Source organism: Eptesicus fuscus, chromosome 1 (genome assembly GCF_027574615.1).
Source record: "Eptesicus fuscus isolate TK198812 chromosome 1, DD_ASM_mEF_20220401, whole genome shotgun sequence".
Classification (NCBI taxonomy): Eukaryota; Metazoa; Chordata; class Mammalia; order Chiroptera; family Vespertilionidae; genus Eptesicus; species Eptesicus fuscus.
In genome coordinates, this window is record NC_072473.1 from 43,157,458 (window position 1) to 43,177,662 (window position 20,205).

At 44.1% G+C, this 20,205-nt stretch overlaps 1 protein-coding gene across 2 annotated transcripts; it reads left to right on the plus strand.

The window, feature by feature from the left end:
• Positions 1–9,305: 9,305 nt before the first annotated feature.
• Positions 9,306–13,637, plus strand: LOC103302457 (potassium voltage-gated channel subfamily C member 1-like). 2 transcript variants are annotated; one of them, XM_028136342.2, is made up of 4 exons: positions 9,306–9,606; positions 9,887–10,107; positions 10,689–11,222; positions 11,461–13,637. In XM_028136342.2, the coding sequence occupies exons 1-4, from the start codon at positions 9,471–9,473 to the stop codon at positions 12,238–12,240; spliced, it is 1,671 nt and encodes a 556-aa protein (XP_027992143.2). In that variant the 5' UTR covers positions 9,306–9,470; the 3' UTR covers positions 12,241–13,637. The 2 variants fall into 2 exon arrangements, with proteins under 2 accessions (XP_027992143.2, XP_054572216.1); XM_054716241.1 differs by having other exon boundaries at positions 11,518–13,637.
• The last annotated feature ends 6,568 nt before the right edge of the window (positions 13,638–20,205 follow it).

Below are 20,205 nucleotides of genomic sequence, written 5' to 3' on the forward strand. Positions count from 1 at the left end.
TCTTTCTTTCTGCTCTTTTCCCAAGTTCAGATTCACACTCTTTGTTGTTTTTTTTTTTTTTTCTTCGTTGTTGTTCTTTCTTTTTACTCTCCCTCTTCCACTCCTATTCCCTAATTTGTCTTTCTCTGGTGGTTACCTTTATTGGAGGTTATTAATATCGTGAATACAATTCTGTTCAGTGCCTTGTCTGTTGTGCCTGGTTGTGTTGTATTTTATACCTTTAAATCAACGCCAGAGAGAGAAATCTATATAACCAGACATCCGAAGAAGAGAGACCATGGGGAGACAAAGAAACAGCCCAAACAGGAAAGAGAAGCAGGCATCACCAGAAAAGGAAGTAAACGATTTAGAGGCAAACAACCTATCAGAGAAAGAATTCAGAGAAATGGTCATAAAGTGGCTGAAAAGGATGGAAGACAAATTCGACAATATGAGTAAGAACCAAGAAGAAATGAAGAAGAACCAAGAAGAAATGAAAAATGACATCGCTGCTGTAAAGAACTCAATAGAAAGCATCAAGAGTAGACTAGATGAAGCAGAGGACCGCATAAGTGAGCTAGAAGACAAGATGGAAAAAAATACCCAATTACAACAGCTTCTAGAAACAAAAATTAGAAAGATGGAGGAGAGCGTAAGGGAACTTCGGGACAATACAAAACAAAACAACATCAGGATAATAGGGGTGCCAGAAGGAAAGAAAACTGAGAAAGGAATAGAAAACCTGTTTGAAGAAATAATAACAGAAAACTTCCCTGATATAGGGAAGAAAAAACCCACACAAATCCAAGAAGCTCACAGAGTTCCAAGCAAAATGAACCCCAAAAGACCGACGCCAAGGCACATTATAGTTAAGTTGGCAAACACCAACGACAAAGTAAGAATCTTACAAGCGGCCAGAGAGAGACAGACAGTTACATACAAAGGAACCCCCATCAGACTAGCAACTGATTTCTCAACAGAAACTCATCAGGCCAGAAGGGAATTGAATGAAATATACCAAGTCATGCAAAGGAAGGGTCTAAATCCAAGAATACTGTACCCAGCAAGGCTATCAATCAAAATTGAAGGTGAAATCAGGAGCTTCACAGACAAAAAAGGACTAAGGGAGTTTATCACCACCAAACCAGCAATGAAAGAAATGCTAAAGGGTCTGCTGTAAAAAAAAAAAAAGAAAGAAAGAAATAGGAAGCAAAGAAGGTACACAGGGGTATAGAATAAAAATGGCGTCAAATAAGTACCTATCAATAATAACTTTAAATGTAAATGGATTGAATGCCCCAATCAAAAGACACAGGGTAACAGACTGGATAAGAAAACAAAACCCAGATATCTGCTGTCTACAGGAAACCCACCTCAAAAAAAAGGATGCATACAGACTGAGAGTAAAGGGATGGAAAAAGGTTTTCCAGGCAAATGGAAATGAAAAAAAAGCTGGGGTTGCAATACTTATATCTGACAAATTAGATCTCAAAGTGAAGGACATAACAAGAGATAATGAAGGCCACTTCATAATACTTAAGGGAGAAATCCAACAAGAAGAAATAACTCTGGTAAACATATATGCACCCAATACAGGAGCACCAAGATACATTAAAAAACTCCTGGAAGATATCAAAGGAGAGATTGACAGTAATACAATCATAGTAGGAGACTTCAATACCCCACTATCACCATTGGACAAATCCTCTAAACAAAAAATCAGCAAAGAAACATCAATCCTAAATGACTCACTAGAACAGATGGAATTAATCGACATCTTCAGAACATTTCACCCCAAAGCCACAGAATATACATTCTTCTCAAGTGCACATGGGTCATTTTCAAAGATAGACCATATGTTAGGACATAGGCAAAGTCTCTCCAAATTCAAGAAGATAGAAATCATATCAAGTATCTTCTCAGATCACAGTGGCATAAAACTGGAAATCAACTACAATAAAAACAACCCAAAGAAATCAAACACTTGGAGACTAAACAGCATGTTATTAAACCATGACTGGGTTACCAAAGACATCAAGGAAGAAATAAAAAACATCATGGCAACAAACGACAATGAAAACACAACAATCCAAAATCTGTGGGACACAATGAAAGCAGTCCTGAGAGGGAAGTTCATAGCTCTACAAGCCTACTTCAAAAAACAAGAAACAATGGTAATAAATTACCTAACCCAACAACTCAAAGAGTTAGAGAGAGAGCAACAAGATAAGCCCAGTGTAAGCAGAAGGAAAGAAATAATAAAGATCAGAGCGGAGATAAACGACATAGAGACCAAAGAAACAATACAAAAGATCAACAAAACCAAGAGCTGGTTCTTTGAAAGGATAAACAAGATTGATGGACCTCTAGCCAGGCTCACCAAGAAGCAAAGAGAGAGGACCCAAATAAACAAAATCAGAAATGAAAGAGGTGAAATAACAACAGACCCCGACGAAATACAAAGGATTGTTACAAAATACTACGAACAACTCTATTCCAACAAACTGGACAACCTAGAGGAAATCGACATATTCCTAGAAAAATACAACCTTCCAAAACTCAATCAGGAAGATTCTAAACAGCTCAACATGCCAGTAACTATGGAAGAAATTGAAGCAGTCATCAAAAAGCTTCCGGCAAACAAAAGCCCGGGGCCAGATGGCTTCACAGGAGAGTTTTATCAAACTTTCAAGGAAGAACTAAAACCTATCCTCCTCAGACTATTCCAAAAAATTCAAGAGGAAGGAACACTTCCAGGCTCCTTCTATGAAGCCAGCATCACCCTAATACCAAAACCAGATAAAGACAACCCAATGAAAGAGAATTACAGGCCAATATCCCTCATGAACATTGATGCCAAAATCCTCAACAAAATTCTAGCAAATCGGCTCCAGCAGTACATCAGAAAGATCATACACCATGACCAAGTAGGATTTATCCCAGGAATGCAAGGATGGTACAATATCCGCAAATCAATAAACGTGATACATCACATAAACAAATTGAGAGATAAAAATCACATAGTCATATCAATAGATGCAGAAAAAGCATTTGACAAAATCCAACACCCTTTCTTGATAAAAACTCTCAACAAGGTGGGAATAGAAGGCTCATACCTCAACATAATAAAAGCTATTTATGATAAACCCACAGCAAACATCATACTCAATGGGCAAAAACTAAAACCATTTCCCCTAAGAACAGGAACAAGACAGGGATGCCCACTCTCACCACTCCTGTTTGACATAGTACTGGAAGTATTAGCTATCGCAATTAGGCAAGAAGAAGAAATAAGAGGCATCCAAATTGGAAAAGAAGAAGTGAAGCTGTCCTTATTTGCAGATGACATGATATTGTACATAAAAAACCCAAAAGATTCCATCAAAAAACTAATAGACTTAATAAATGAATTCGGCAATGTAGCGGGATACAAAATTAACGCCAAGAAATCTATGGCTTTTCTATACACCAATAATGAACTTACAGAAAGAGAGACTAAAAAAGCAATCCCATTTACCATCGCACCAAAAAAATTAAGATACCTAGGAATAAACTTAACTAAGGAGGTAAAAGACCTATACGCAGAAATCTACAGGACACTGAAAAAAGAGATAGAGGAAGAAGTAAACAGATGGAAGAACATACCATGTTCCTGGATTGGTAGAATCAACATCATTAAAATGTCCATACTACCCAAAGCAATCTACAGATTCAATGCACTCCCCATCAAAATACCAACAGCATATTTCACCGACCTAGAAAGAACTCTCCAAAAATTCATCTGGAATAAAAAAAGACCCCGAATAGCCTCAGCAATCCTCAGAAAGAAGAATAAAGTAGGTGGGATCTCAATACCTGATTTCAAGCTGTATTACAAAGCCACTGTTCTCAAAACAGCCTGGTACTGGCACAAGAACAGACATATTGATCAATGGAACAGAATAGAGAACCCAGATATCGACCCAAACCACTATGCTCAATTAATATTTGACAAAGGAGGCATGAACATACAATGGAGTCAAGACAGTCTCTTCAATAAATGGTGTTGGGAAAACTGGACAGATACATGCAAAAAAATGAAACTAGATCACCAACTTACACCATACACAAAAATAAATTCAAAATGGATACAGGACTTAAACATAAGACGGGAAATCATAAAAATACTAGAGGAATCCACAGGCAACAAAATCTCAGACATATGCCACAAGAACTTCTTCACTGACACTGCCCCTAAGGCAATGGAAGCTAAAGAGAAAATTAACAAATGGGACTACATCAAAATAAAAAGCTTTTTTACAGCAAAAGAAACCATCAACAAAACAACAAGAAAGCCCACTGCATGGGAAAACATATTTGCAAATGCTATCACTGATAAAGGTTTAATCTCCAACATCTACAGGCAGCTTATGCAACTCAATAAGAGGAAGATAAATGATCCAATAAAAAAATGGGCAACAGACCTAAACAGAATATTTTCAAAAGAAGACAGAAGGAAGGCCAAGAGACACATGAAAACATGTTCAAAGTCACTTATTATCCGAGAGATGCAAATCAAAACAACAATGAGGTACCATCTCACACCTGTCAGAATGGCTATCATCAACAAATCAACAAACAACAAGTGTTGGCGAGGATGCGGAGAAAAAGGAACCCTCGTGCACTGCTGGTGGGAATGCAGACTGGTGCAGCCACTGTGGAGAACAGTATGGAGTTTCCTCAAAAAACTGAAAATGGATCTCCCATTTGACCCAGTAATCCCACTCCTGGGAATATATCCGAAGAAACTAGAAACACCAATCAGAAAGGATATATGCACCACTATGTTCATAGCAGCACAATTTACAATAGCTAAGATTTGGAAACAGCCTAGGTGCCCATCAGCAGATGACTGGATCGGAAAACTGTGGTACATCTACACAATGGAATACTATGCTGCCATAAAAAAGAAGGAATTCTCATCATTTGCAGCAACCTGGATGGAATTGGAGAACATTATGCTAAGTGAAATAAGCCAGTCAATGAAAGAAAAATACCACATGATCTCACTCATTTAGGGATAGTAAAGAACATTATAAAATGGTGAACAAAAAGATAGATACAGAGACAGTAAAGCATCAAACAGACTTTCAAAGTACAGGGGGAAAGTTTGGGAAAGGTGGGGGAGTTATGAAATCAAACGAAGGACTTGTATGCATGCATATAAGCATAAACAATGGACGCAAAACTCTGGGGGGGAGGGCATGTGTGGGTGTGGGGTGGGGGGGGGTAATAGTAAGATATGTACACATATAATACCTCAATAAAAATATTAAAAAAAAAAAAAATAAAGGGCTTAAACAAATGAGTGTTAGAATCATACCAACTTCAAAATCAGAATCCCTCTGGGGTGGAGGGACAACTCTAGGGGACAATGGCATCATGTGCTCTGGGCCTGAGGATGGAGGTAGATGGAAGAGGAAATTGTGGTCTGAGATCTTGGCTTGGGATAGGGTGTCTTACTCTGTTTGTATGAGTTCCAAGCCAACCAGAAAGTCAATTTTCAAGATCATTTCATTTAAACATCATTTGGCTGCCTAAATTCCACCTCAGTCCACAAAATGTGATTCAGCCCCATGTCTAAGCCCCCGTCACCCTTCAGTGCTCTCTATTTTCCATCTCATTATCATTCTTTCTTCCCTTACCCAGCTTTTTAAGGAGGCCTTTCGTCCCCAGCCTGCCAGCAACCAGCTTATTCAGGGCCCCATCCTTTGGACAGATTCCCGGAACTCTAAACCCAGTTGGGAGAGGAATGAAGAAAGAGGACTCCTGCCTGATTTGTCGTTGGGCCTCTGCCTGATTTATAGTCATCTTCCCCCAATTTCATTCTGGAACCGGGCTAGGGCCAGGCCTTATTTTCCTAGCAGTCCAACTCCTCCCCACCGCTTTCTACCCAGGCATTCACCCATAGGCCAGCTGGAGGTCAAGGATGGTGGCTTATTGTAGGGGCCAAGCAGCTGGCCTTGGCCTAGATGCAGCACCAGGGAGCTTCTTGTTTCCTCAACTTCCAAGAATCTCCATTCTCAGATGAAGAATGCTGTCAGTTTTTGGAAAATGACACAAAACCTGCCTATCTTTTCCTTTTCTGCCTGAAATTAAACCTTCCTTTCCTCTGATCTACAATGTAGGTAATTCCTATTAGAAGCTTGACTAAGAAGGCTTTGGGAGATCAACTAGGGTGCAGTTCTCTGTCCAAAGGTAGAAAGGCCCAGCTTTTTAACCTCCAGACTAGCTTGTTAAAAGCCCTATTGAAAGAATCTGGGAATGTCCTCTCTAGCTCTGTACCCTGGGTCTTCAGTTCTGCATATTCTAAATAGAGGGGACTGTGTCAGGCCCAGGGAACAGCTTTCAGAGCTGGTTCAGAGAAGGAAGGTCTGAATCCCCTCTTCCAAGTCCCTTTAGGAAACTGGATTCTCTGGCTCCCAAGCTGTTATCTACACTCTTCAAACTTTCTTGGTGAAGGTGTGTAATAATACATCTGGGTCCTGTTTTCTGCCTACAGAAAGTTTGGCCATATGGATTATTCCTGGAGGGTGGCTTCCCTATCCCCTCATCCTTCAGGGGAGAAAGGGAGAGCAGGGTGTGGCTGGGAATTCCACTTTCTAGGAACAAGGCCAGTAGGTGAAGCTAAGCCTCTTAGCCACTGTGTGGCACAATTTACCCACTTTTCTGTGCAAGGCTCATGGGTGGTGGCTGGGTACAAAGCAAACTGAAAATTCTGGAAACTTTTCAGTGATTTACTTCTGACTTGGTTACTAATATGATGAGGGTGCTTGGGCAAATATCATGCCCATTGTGAGTTTCAGTTCTTCATTTTGTAACCTGGGAAGCAAGTAGGTGAGTGTACCACGACAGTCATCTGAATGGTGCAATTTTGGACTTTTGGGATGAATATAGAAAAACACACAAGGCCCAAGGTTTGTGTGTGGAGTTGGGGATGAGGAGTACGTGGGTTATGGAAGCAGAAAGACTTTCCAACACATGGACCAAGATTTCTCCTGAGCCTTCCATTGTACCAGGGAAAAGATGAGCGAACCATTCATTTGCTGGGTAAACAGTGACTGATTCCAGGCACTGTGTGATGGAGGTAAGGCTGCAGTGGTGGGTGGGGATAGAGTGGATTGTGGGTGGGACACCAAGATGAATACACCCCAGAGGTGGAGAAGCTAAGGAGTAAACAAACAACCAGCACACAAGGGAGAATGGAGACTATGCTAAATAGAACTATAAACTGCTGGGGAGATGGAGAGGGAGGAGGAATAAATTCTGACAGAATGGTAAGGAAGGTCTCACAGAGGAGGAAATATTTTAGCTGGGCTTTGAAATTGTGTGTGTGTGTGTGTGTGTGTGTGTGTGTGTGTGTGTGTGTATGTATGTGTGTGTGTGTTCTGGAAAAAGGGCATGAGGGGGGAGGAAAGGCAGACATTCTTGACAGAAGGAATGGCTTAAGAAAAGGTAAGGGATGGGTTCATTTATGCAGTTTGGGAGTATTTTCCTGGATTATCTGGGTGGCACCAATGTCATCACAAGGGTCTTAATAAATGGAAGAGATGGGAGGCAGAAGAGATGGTCAGAGTGGTGAGGTGTGAGAAGGACTCAATCCATTGTTACTAGCTTTGAAGATGGAGGGAGAAGGCTAAGATCAAAAGAACGTTAACTGGCTTGTAGACGCTAGAAAAATCAACAAAACAGATTCTCCCTTAGAACCTCCAGAAAAAAATGGAGTCCTGCCAATACTTTGATTTTAGTCCAGTGAGACCTGTGTTAGCCTTCTGACCTTCAGAACTGAAAGACAATAATACATTTATGTTATTTTGAGCTACTGAATGTGTAGAAATTTGTTATAGCAACAATTAGAAAACTAATACAGTGGGGAAATGGATACATGCACAATAATGTTTTAGTAAGAAAAGCGCTCTAGAATAAAAACCTCAAAGCAGGTTGTGAGAATGTAGAGGACAAGACCTTGTTTTGGGGAGAAGGATTCAAAGAAGGTTCTCCCAAAGAGGTGATACTGGAGATGAATGTGGAAGAATAAGTAGCTAATAGATAGCTGGAAGGGATAGGACAGTCATGAAAGAGACTGGTTATTTTAGGGAGTCAAGAAGGTCTAGTATGGATGAGGGGCAGGACACAGGAGGGAAAGGGGGTGGGGAAGTGAGAGAGAAAACTAACTGTTGCCTCAACCCTTCTCACTTGGAAAGTGCTGAAGTGTTCAAGTTATTGCCTGCCTCCTTGGCTGATGTAAGAATAGGCTTAGTGAAGTTAAGGCCTGCCACAGCTGTGTTTGTCACCACCACCCACTCCTCTCCCCATTCTCACCATGAGTCCACTGAAGGGACCTTCTCCTCCACCAGCCCCAGAGCAAGGCAGTGATTAAGAGGGAAGAGAGAAGTGAGGAGCCTGTTTGCATGTCTTGAAACTCAATCCAACTGACTCTGGCTCCGAGAGATATACTGAAAAGGAAGAGCTAGGGAGTATGTTAAATTGTGGTAGGAATCTATATTCCTTCTAGAAATTTTGGGTCTGGTGATGAGAGAGGCATTTTCGGAGCTGGGCCAAGAGGTGGGGGTGGGGCTATCTTGGAATTTAGGATCTTCTAGTACTTGATTAGCAAACTCTCATCAGTAGCAAAATAGGAGACTGGCCTAATTCCCAGGAAGGGGTCCTGGAGGCAGAAGTGGAGGAAGAAATGAGAAAGAGGGGGAGGAGGGAATGTGGCTTATCTCAAAGGGCTGGGGATGCTGCCAATCCTGGCATAGGTCATGAGCAAGCAGGCTTTTCTCTGAGACTGCTTGTTCCCCATGCCCCTGTCCTTCTCCAATTCCTACTCCCATCCTTGGCACGAAGGTCTCTGGAGCAAAGGGAAGAAAAATTAGCACGGGAGGGGAAAAAAAAGAAAAAAGAAAAAAATGAGTGGGCAGAACAGCTAGATACAGACAAGAGCACATCTAGCCTCCCAAGCTATCTTCCTCACTTCCCCCTTCCCCCACTCCCCTTCCTTCTTTTCAGGCTTCTGATGAGAGGACTATAGTGGAGCTGGGGGGAAGGTGGGGAATTAGAGTGGGGATGGGTGGGGTGGGGGAAAAAGTTGTTCAAAATATTAACTGGTCCTGTGATGTGGCTTCTTGGCTGGAGCCTGACTACCTAACTTCCTGTTTTTCTTCCAGCTGCCTCCTCCCCTCCCTCTGCTCTGGGCTGGAACTAAGCTGGGGGAGGAAGGAGGAGCAGCAAAGTTGGCCAGGGTCTCTTGTCTGATTCCCTGCAGGCTAGGGGCCAGGAAGCCCTTCCTAAACAAGCAAGCAGGAACACATATAGCCCTGAATCAGACTGTTGCCTCTCAGCCCTTGCTCCTCTGGCCACAGCAGGAACGGGAGGCTCCTGGAAGGCCCCAAGTCCTTGCCAGCTCTTCCATGAGCACACCCTGGTCCTGAGGCCTCTGAGATCTCTCCATGCAGGAGCAGTCAAGAACTCCGGAGGCAGCAGCAATGTTGGCCACACCACCCGCCCCACCATCTCCAGCCCCTCTGCCCAGCCAGCCGCTGGTCCCTTCACTGCCAGTGTTTGTGGATCATGCAAAACAACCAAGTGAGTAAGGAAGGACTGACTGAGAGGTGGAAGGAATGGGAGGTGGGTGTGTGAGGTGTGTGATGTTCTCAGACTGGAGGTGGCTGCCTGTGCCCTCATCCTTTTTTGCCCTCAGGGACAAACATGGGAGGCCCCAACAGGCTGCCAGTTAGGGGGGTATGAGACACTGAAATATTGATCTAAGTAGGTGTTTTGACCCCCATGGTTTGCCTTTCTCTGCTCCTACCACCCTCTCTCTCTCCTCTGCCCCCATTCTCTTCTTGCCCCTTTTTGTTCCCAGGCAAGGAGCTCATTAAGCCCAAAGCAATTTTAGGGCGCCCAGTAGAGAGACCAACGGATGCTGCTGCTGCTGCTGCTGCTGCTGCTGCTGCTGCTGCTGCTGGTACTGTTGGTGCTTTTGGTGCTGTTGGTGCTATTGGTGCAGTTGATGCAGTTGCTGCTGCTTCTGAGTGCCCGGGACCAAGTGCCAGGGAAGTCGGAGTCAAAAATCATCGTTGTCAGGTCTGCCGACCCCCCAGCCCGTTTCTGAAGTCAGGCACTTCCTACTCCTTGTGGAGGCCAAGGGATCTCTAAGGCCCTCCAGCTTCCTCTGTCACTCCCATCTTCACTCCATTTCCTGCTCTTAGCCTCCCTTGGCAGCTTCTCTTTTCACCCTCCACCATCTCTCTCCCTCCCCAAGTTTTCAAAGTGTTAGAGGATTAAGAAATGTTCTGTCCCCATCTTGCCCATTTAATCTGCCGTTGCTTGTCTGTGACTCCTCTGCTGTATACCATGGCACAATTGTTCTCTCAGAGTCACCAGGCATCTAAGAGCCCCTGAAAGACATCTGTATCCAGGCTAGGCTGGTTTTTCTCCTGGAATTTCTGGGCCCAGGAGAGACTCTGGCTAGTCACTGTGACTACATCTGAGAGTTGGCTGTCCTCCTGATTCTTGAAGACCCAGGAGGAAGAGACACCTCCAGATCCTAGCCTGGGATAGCCTCCCTTGGGTGTCTGGGCTGCCATATCACTTCTGTGGCCCTCAATTCTCTCCCTGCCCTGGATAAGCCTTGTCCTAACCCCTGTCATCCCTCCTCTTGCCAGCGGATCCGAGCCAGCCGAGAAGCAGGCTCACAGTTTGCCATGGAGGGCTTGGATGATAGACTGATCCTGAACGTGGGGGGCATGCGCCATGAGACCTACATCAGCACTGTGCGGGCCTTCCCAGGCACCCGTCTCTACAAGCTGACCGAGCCACCCCCACCTGGCACCCCAGCTGCTCAGGGTCCACCAGTTCGAGAGTTTTTCTTTGACCGAAATCCTGAACTCTTTGGCTACGTGCTAGGCTACTACCGTACTCGGCAGCTGCACTGCCCTGCCAACGTTTGTCGGGATGTCCTAGAGGAGGAGTTGGCTTATTGGGGCCTGGCTGAAGCACCGCTGGCACCTTGCTGCTGGCTCAAGCTGAGTGGCAAGGAGACCCAAACCCAGGACTTTCTGTCTTGGGAGGTCTGTGAGAATGCCCACATGGATGAACGCCTTTTGCTGAACCCCATTGAAGGCCAGAGACTGCGGAATGCTTGGAAGCCATGGCTCTGGGTGCTTCTTGACCAACCCCAATCTTCCTTAGGGGCCAAGGTAACTTATTAATAGTGTTATAACACCATGTTAAACACTCTTACTCACAAAGGGCCCTGCCAAGATGCCACAATGGCCACACACTTGGCACAGTGCTTGGGCCCTGAACCTACAAACACCCAGGATAATTTGAGGGGATTCTCAAAAAAGGGAGGCAAAGAAGGGTGGGTGGGGTCCAGTTAGAGAAGTGGGGATGATTGTAAATGGGGGTACTTCTGACATGCCTCTTTTCCCCCAGTGCCTTTCCCTGATCTCCACACTCTTTGCCGTGTGTGCTCTGGTCATCTTCTTCCAGGAGACGGAGGTCCAGCTGGATTACTTCTCTGCCAACTTCACTCCTATGGGACATGGGGTAGCGGTAGGGGGAAACCATCAGGAGCGGCAGAACAATGGTCTTGTTTACCGCCGTGCCCCCCACCTACTCTACCTGGAACTGCTCTGTGCCCTTTGGTTTGGAACTGAGTTCTTTGCCCGGGCCATTTCCTGCCCTGATAAGGTGCGCTTCCTGTGTAGCCCTCTCAATCTAGCTGATATTTTCTGTCTTTTCCCTGTGCTGGTAGAATTGGTGGTGGGTGACAAGGCTGAACAGCAACCCCTTCTCAGCCTAACACTTGGGGCCATTCGTTCTCTCTATGTCCTCAAACTAGTTCGTCTCCTGGGCTTCCTTGAAAAGTCCCTGGCCATGAGAGTCCTAGTTCACACCCTTCATTCTTCTTGGAAGGAGATGTGTGCTTTTCTCCTGATTTGGATAGCTGAGATCTTATTCTTTGGCTTGCTCTTCCTCTATGGGGAGCTCTTGGGCATGTCCACCACAGGTCAGGGTGAGCCCCATTTTGCAGACATCTTTACATGTCTCTGGTGGACTGTCATAACTCTCACCACTGTTGGCTATGGAGACGTCTATCCCCTCTCTTCTCTGGGCCAGCTCACTGCTGCTGTCACAGCCACGATGGGCATGTGCACTGGTGTCTTGCTGGTGCCTGTGCTCCTTGTCGTTTCCAACGCTATTATGCTGTAGCTCTGGCCCACCAGAAACTGAGGCCCAATGGCATCCTGTAATGGGCCCATTGGTTAAGAGGGGTAGACCCCACCATCCCTACCTTCCTCTTGCCAGTTTTTGGTTAAAAGATAAGGATTTCTAAACCTGGATTTGGCAAAGAATCCTTCAAGAGAAGTCCCAGGTTATGGCAATCTCTGCTAGTCAGTATTAGCTAGCATTAGCCTGAAGGGTAGACTCCCCATTATCAGGTGGGCATCCTGAAGGAAGGGGCTTAGGGGCAAGGCCAGCTAGGCCTCAGCTTCCCCCCTGTCCCACCCTAGGCCTTTCTCTTAATTCCTGAAGTGACCAGGAATTATAGAGGATAGTTCTCCCTGGATTGGTGCTATAACCCTCTCTCACCCAGCTCCCCTCTCCCATCCCTTTATCCCTTTCTCCCTTCCCCCCAACTAGACCATAGTTTAGATGGGGGACTTTTGAATCATGATAGCAATAAGATATTAACATCAATGGATATCAATGGTGATTGCCTGTGGGTGTTAATAGCAATGGTTTGTGGATATATGACAGCAACTGGTTATGAGTATTGATGGCAATCGGTACCAACAGTGCCCAGGCATAGCCAGATTGTAGCATTGATCTACATACTGGCTCTGGGACAAATGCTCCATAGAGCCATAAGGAGGCCTTTGAAGCCTTCTCATAAACTCCAAACAGATGTGGATCAGCCAGGTCTGAATTTGGGAAAGCACTCTAACTTCCTGGCTTTCTTATTATTCCAGTATATCTTTCCCTACTCCTTCCCTCTTTTCCCATCTCAGTGATTTTTTTTCCATAATATTTTAGATATAGTATTAACTATCATTAACCACAATATATTAGTCAATATTAACCATGCTATCTCAGCTACAATAACAATATGTAGTCACTAATAGACATGAAATATTATTGCTGCACATTGAATAAGTTGGATCAAGGAAATTGAATTTGTTGGCAAGAAAAGGCAAGTGATTTCCACTTCCAGATTTTTAAAAATATATTTTTGGATATACGCATTTACAATTCTTTTTAAAAATTTCCAAACGATTTTTAGTACCCACAACGGGTCTACCTCCAACCCTTGCTGCTATTGATTATTCCCTCTTTTCCACCTCGTGTCCTCCTTTTTCTACTACCTGTATGCTCTTCACTCCTGGCTTTTCCTGTGGTGCCAACAACCATGTACCTCTCCTGGAACTGGCTTCCAGGAGGGAGAGAAGGGACCTCCTCAGGTCTGACTTCAAGCTTCTGAGGCGTCTGAGGAAGTGCTCCAGGCAACTGAGCTGATCAGGGAGGTTTAATTGAACTCTCACTGTTGCTGAAGCTGTGAGCATAATTCTGTTTACAAAACTTTTAAATAAAATATACTTTGAACTCTCCATTCCAAGGTGTATCTGTGATTTTGGGGGTAGAAGCTTATGGACATGAGCAGGGATAGGGTTGGTGTAATAAACAATGACAAGATGTGTGGGCAAATTATTTGATAGGGTAAAAACAATTTGCTATCTTTATTGTATCTGTTCCTCAGAATAAACTATTATTACACACCTTGATGAGAGAAGAACTTTTTGTTTTTAGTGGGAACAGGGTGTGGTGGGGAAGGGGGCAGGCCCAGGAATTGAGGAAGAAAAATAGAAGACTTGCTGTACTGTTTAGGACATGGTGGTGGAAAACTTGGGCACTTATCAGAAGTAGGAACTTGTGTGGGGAGAAGTTTCCATTTAAGAAACACTGAAAGAAGCCCAGCCGGTGTGTCTTAGTGGTTTAGTGTTGACCTATGAAACAGGAGGTCACGGTTTGATTCCTGGTCAGGGCACATGCCCAGGTTGCGGGCTCAGTCCCCAGTAAGGGGCGTGTGTGTGTGTGTGTGTGAGGGGAGGTGGTGGCGACGGATAAATGATTCTCTCTCAACTTTGATGTTTCTCTCTTCCTTTCTCTCTCCCTTCCTCTCAGAAATCAATAAAAATATATTTAAAAAAATAAGCCTGTACGTAGCACTAGAAGGGATTGGTAGGGAAAGTGTTCTATTAAAAAACACACAAAGAGGTAGAGTTAATGTCAGGGCTGGGAAAAGCCTGGGAACTCATCAAGTCCAACCCCCTTTTGTTTCAGGTAGGGAAACTAAGGCCCAGAGAAAGGCTGGGGCTAGGCCTTGGTTATATAGTGAATCAGGAGCAGAACTAGAACTGCAACCATCTTTGTCACACAATAAGGAACAGTTTTTCCCTTTGCATTTGGGTTGGATGGTCAGACATTTTAACCCAAGAAGGGGAGAAGGGATAGGGGAGTATAGATTTTCATGACCTGACTACTACTTCTATAATGAATCATTATGGAATGACAGTGATGAAAGGCTTAGTATATGCCTATTTATGTAACAAAACCCTATATTTGCATCTCTCCTAAGCCTCACATAATGCTCTGCAATAATGAGTCCACAGATTGCCCCAAATTTAGTGATACTCCAAGACTGAGTTAACAAATCCCCTAGACCAGTGGTTGGCAAACTCATTAGTCAACAGAGCCAAATATCAACAGTACAACGATTGAAATTTCTTTTGAGAGCCAAATTTTTTAAACTTAAACTTCTTCTAATGCCACTTCTTCAAAATAGACTCGCTCAGGCCATGATATTTTGTGGAAGAGCCACACTCAAGGGGCCAAAGAGCCGTATGTGGCTCACGAGCCGCAGTTTGTTGACCACGGCCCTAGACTTTAGGACCATTCTTGAATATCGAGCTTTCCCCAGTATTTAATCTTCTCATGATTTAGATTCTCATTTCTATACTAAGGTCATCCTAGGTCTTTTGCCCAGGCATGAACTGCTTCTATTCCAAGGAGGGTAGGGAGTAGATGAGGATGCTGAAAAACACGTTAATTTGAGTAGCTTCTTTCATATCTTATGAAGGGTTCTTTGCCTCACATGTTAAAACTTATCAGCCATGAAAATGACTCATTCTCATACTCATATTCAGAGCACAATCACACTCCATCTTCAAACATTCATGCACATCCCCCCAAATGTGTAGGCAAATTATTCAAGTAAAAAAGATTATTTTACTTACTTAACCTATGGCAGAGACCCCACTGACCATGAGCTCTATAGGCCTGAGAAGTCTCTTGTTACTTACTGATGACTGGGAAGGAATGTGCAATATCCCAGTACACACTACTATCCAGACCCCTCTTATTAGGACGGGGCCAGGAAGTCTTTGTGCCAATCCTAGTCTATGTGTCTGGTCCTATCTGGTGAAGCATCCAGTTGTCTCTCTGTGTTTCACTCTCGTCTCTAGCTGGGCCTGCACTTTCAGGTCAGACCTATAGAGGGCAACCACTGCTAGTTTATGAGAAATCATTCTGGGCGTGGCTTCCCCTCCCTTCACTTCCTTTTTCAGTGCCTGTAAAATTCTAGAACCAGAGGCTGTTAGAATCAGAGGGTGTGTTTAAATAACTCATAGTTGGATTCCCTCATGACACAGATAGGGAAATTGAGGACCAGAAAAAGGAAAAGGCCAGTCCAAATTCAGACAATGATTTACTTTGTGGTGCTAGAGCTAGAAGTCAGATTTCCTGAATCTCAATCCAAAACTCTTGAAATACAATGCTAAGCATCTAATGCAAATACCTCATTTTATAGTAGCAGAAACTGAGACCCAGGAAAAAACTTGTCTAAGGTCATTCAGTTGTTATGACAGAGCTAGGACTCAAACCCAGGTATTCTAAATCTGGGAATCTTGAAAGATAATGTTAGGTATCTGAATCATTCTATATATTGAAGATGTAAAGGGCTCAGAGAGGGAATGCAATTTACCTGAAGTCACAGAGTAAATTAGTTATAATCAGAAATAGAGGCCAAGGCTGGATGTAAACTGGGACTGAATAAAATTTTAGGATTCTAACTTCTCATCTCTAAGAAACCCCAATAGCTTGGGGACTTGTTATCTCAGAATTAAATAGCAGAGGAGGGGTGAAGTCCTTGCTTAAGATGGCTATTTAGCTCTAAGGAGGCTGGAATTTGGGGCACAGTGTGTGTATGTCTGTAGGAGGTGGCTCTGTGCACTCACGTTTTGGCCTCCCTTCACAGAAATAAAAACTCAACAAAAGGCTCACCTCATTTCTCCCCTTTCAAATCCTTTGGCTTTGAGAGTGAGAGGATGACTCACTGGGTGCCCACAGTCTCTGAGAACATAATTGCTAGCTGGGACATCACCCAGCTATCACATTTGCAGAGGGCTGCCTTGTTTTTGTCAAAGCTCTTTCCTATCCTTTATTTTAATTGAAACTGCTCCAAGTTCCAGGGAGGCAGATGGGGCATATATCATTAATACTTTTACAAAGAAGAAATGAATTTATGGGTGTTGGTGGTGTGGGGACTCTTTTTTTAAAAAAATAAATCTTTATTGTTCAGATTATTACAGATGTTCCTCTTTTCCCACCCCCATAGCTCCCCTCCACCCAGTTTCCCCTCCCCACCTTATGCCCTTACCCCCACCACTGTCCTCATCCATAGGTGTAAGATTTTTGTCCAATCTCTTCCCACACCCCTCACGCCCCCTCCCCCACTGAGAATTGTCAGTCTACTCCCTTTCTATGCCACTGATTCTATTATATTCGCCAGTTTATTGTGTTCATCAGATTTTTTATTGACTTGATTTTTAGATTCACTTGTTGATAGATATGTATTTGTTGTCACTTTGTTGTTCATAATTTTTATCTTTACCTTTTTCTTCTTCTTCCTCTTCTTAAAGAATACCCTTCAGCATTTCATATAATCCTGGTTTGGCAGTGATGAACTCCTTTAGCATTTTCTTGTCTGTGAAGCTCTTTATCTGACCTTCAATTCTAAAAAATAGCTTTGCTGGGTAGAGTACACTGAGTGGCCAGATTATTATGATCTCTGAATGCATAATAATCTGGCCACTCAGTGTATATACATTAGAGGCCTGGTGCATAAATTCATGCATGGGTGGGGTCCAGCCAGCCTGGCCAGGGGGAGGGGACATGGGCTGTTGGCCGGCCTGCCTGCTGGTCAAACTCCTGGTGGGGGAACAATTTGCATATTAACCTTTTATTATATAGGATTTACACTGAGTGGCCAGATTATTATGCGTTCAGAGATCATAATAATCTGGCCACTCAGTGTAATCTTGGTTGTAGGTTCTTGCTATTCATCACTTTGAATATTTCTTGCCACTCCCTTCTGGCCTGCATAGTTTCTCTTGAGAAATCAGCTGACAGTCGTATGGGTACTCCCTTGTATGTAACTGTTTTTCTCTTGCTGCTTTTAAGATTCTCTCTTTGTCTTTTGCCCTTGGCATTTTAATTATGATGTGTCTTGGTGTGGTCCTCTTTGGATTCCTCTAGTTTGGGGTTCTCTGAGCTTCCTGGACTTGTAAGTCTATTTCTTTCACCAGGTAGGGGAAGTTTTCTGTCATTGTTTCTTCAAATAGGTTTTCAATATCTTGCTCTCTCTCTTCTTCTGGCACCCCCATAATTCGGATGTTGGTACGTTTGAAGTTGTCCCAAGGATTCCTTACACTATTTTCATATTTTTGGATTCTTTTCCAGTTGGGTGTTTTTTGCTTCCTCATATTTCAAATCTTTGATTTTATTCTTGGGATCCTCTAGTCTACTGTTGAATTTCTGTATATTATTCTTTATTTCAGACAGTGTATGCTTAATTTTTGACTGGTCGTTTTCCATTTTTTTTTTTTTGGCATTCTCATTAAGATCCTTGAAGGTCTCACTAAGTTCCTCGGAGGTCTCACTAAGTTCCTCAGAGGTTTCTAGAAGATTCTTGAGTAACCTTATAACTGTGGTTTTGAACTCTATATCCAGTAGTTTGCTTTCCTCCATTTCTTTCATTCGTGACATGTTTCTTTGTCTCTGCATTTTGATTGCTTCCCTGTGTTGATAGAGTGGCCTTGTGTGGTAGGTGTCCTATAGGGCCCAGTGGCTCAGCCTCCCCAATCACCTGAGGTGGACACTCTTGGTGCACCCCTTTATGGGCTGGGTGCACAGTCTTGTTGTAGTTAAGCCTTGATTGCTGTTGGTATCACTGGGAGGAATTGTCAATTGGCTTTGAGGACCTGCTGTGTCTATAATGGAAGAACTACTGTGCTGGAGACACCCTTATGGGGCAAGACTTGCTTCAGTGGGGCTTTGGTGCTCACTGAGTCTGCCTCTTGAGTGTGTCACTTATGGATGTGAGGAGTTGAAGTCTGGTATCATTTCACACTGACTACTAGGTACACTGGCTCCTGGATCTCCAAGGAAGTGCAAAGTCAGCCACTGCCTGAGGCCACCCAGCAGGAGTTACAGCAAGATCTGCAGATTTCTCCTCTTTGTTTGGGGTTTGGAAGTTTTGGAGCTCTTTGACCCAGCAGCAGTTTGTTAGGTTAGGCTGCGAAAGGACAGGCCATTCATATGCAAAAGGTACTGTGCACAGCTTGGGTGGGGTTGTAAATCGGGTGGGGCGGGGTCTCAGGGAATCACCAGGGTGGAGCAAACAGTGATGGCTGCCAGTCAGCTACCTCTGCATCTCCACGTCTCTGTGTCTCCATGTCTCTGCGTCCCCGCGTCCCTCGCCCCCACACAGTAACAATGATCCCTGTGAGCACCTCTGTGAGAAAGCCACCCTCACTTTCCAACCCGATGCCAGACAGTCCAATTTCTCCCCATAGGAGTCTGGGTCCCCAGAGTCTCCCGGAAACTGGAGTTCAGAGCAGTCGGTAGCTTGTATCTCCCTTCCGATTAAAAAAACAGCACACCCAGTTGCCAGCCTGTTTCACGCACCTCTGTACCTCTGCTCTTCTGCACCTCTGCACCTTCTACCATCTCAATGTGCTTTTTTCTTTCCTTCTAGTTGTAGAACTTCTACTCAGCCAGCTTTCCCATGGTTCTGGATGATAGCCGTTTTGTCTTTTAGTTGTAGTTTTGGTGTGGTTGTGAGAGGCAGCACGTACAGATGTATACCTTATGCTGCCATCTTGGTTTCTCTCAGTGCAGGGACTCTTGACCTAGCAAGTTAACAACAGTTAAGACTAAATCCCTTCATCCTTTGATTTCAAGGCTTCTGGAGTGTGGTATATAAATACTCAAAACTCCAGAGAAAGCATCAGTGTCCCTCAAGTGACCTGATGGAGGCTCTCTCCCTCATTTATTCATCATTGAGCTACAGTGAGACACTCTATTGGAAATTGGAGACAAAGGAGACCTGAATCCTGTCCTTGAGTGTTCTCAATCTGGATATCTATGGAGTCTCCAACTCACCCATCAATAATCCCCAGTCTTCTCTTCTCCTAGCAAAATGCTCATGAAAAGTTCCTTTCAACTGATGGTGCTGAATCAGTTTTATAGTCTTCTCAGAGCACTTTATTATGAGTCAAGAGACCAGCATTCTAGTTCCAGTTCTTCTATTACTTGACTGTGGAATGGTGAGCCATTCCTTTCCTGTCTGTGAGCCTGTTTTCACATCTGTAAAATGATGGGTCGGAGGAGTTGAAAAAATGAGTATATGGTGGTTAAGAATCTCTGGCTCAGATCATCTAGGACAGGGGTCCTCAAAATTTTTAAATAGGGGGCCAGTTCACTGTCCCTCAGACCATTGGAGGGCCGGACTATAGTTTTAAAAAAATCCACTATGAACAAATTCCTATGCACACTGCTAAGTCGGCTGCTAAGCAGGACAGGCAGCGGTGGCAAAAACACCCGGCGGGCCGGATAAATGTCCTCGGCGGGCCGCATGTGGCCCGCGGGCCATAGTTTGAGGACCCCTGATCTAGGAGATGGAGAACCTTTGTGATCTGTGAGCAATGTCCTCTCTTTGGGTGAAAGCCTGGAGGGTAGGAGCCAGTTGGCCTTGTTATGAGATCCTTCATCCTGCTGCCTCCCTCCTTAGCTCTGTGAGCCCTTTCTGAGGGGAGAGGTAGAGGATGGTTGATCTTC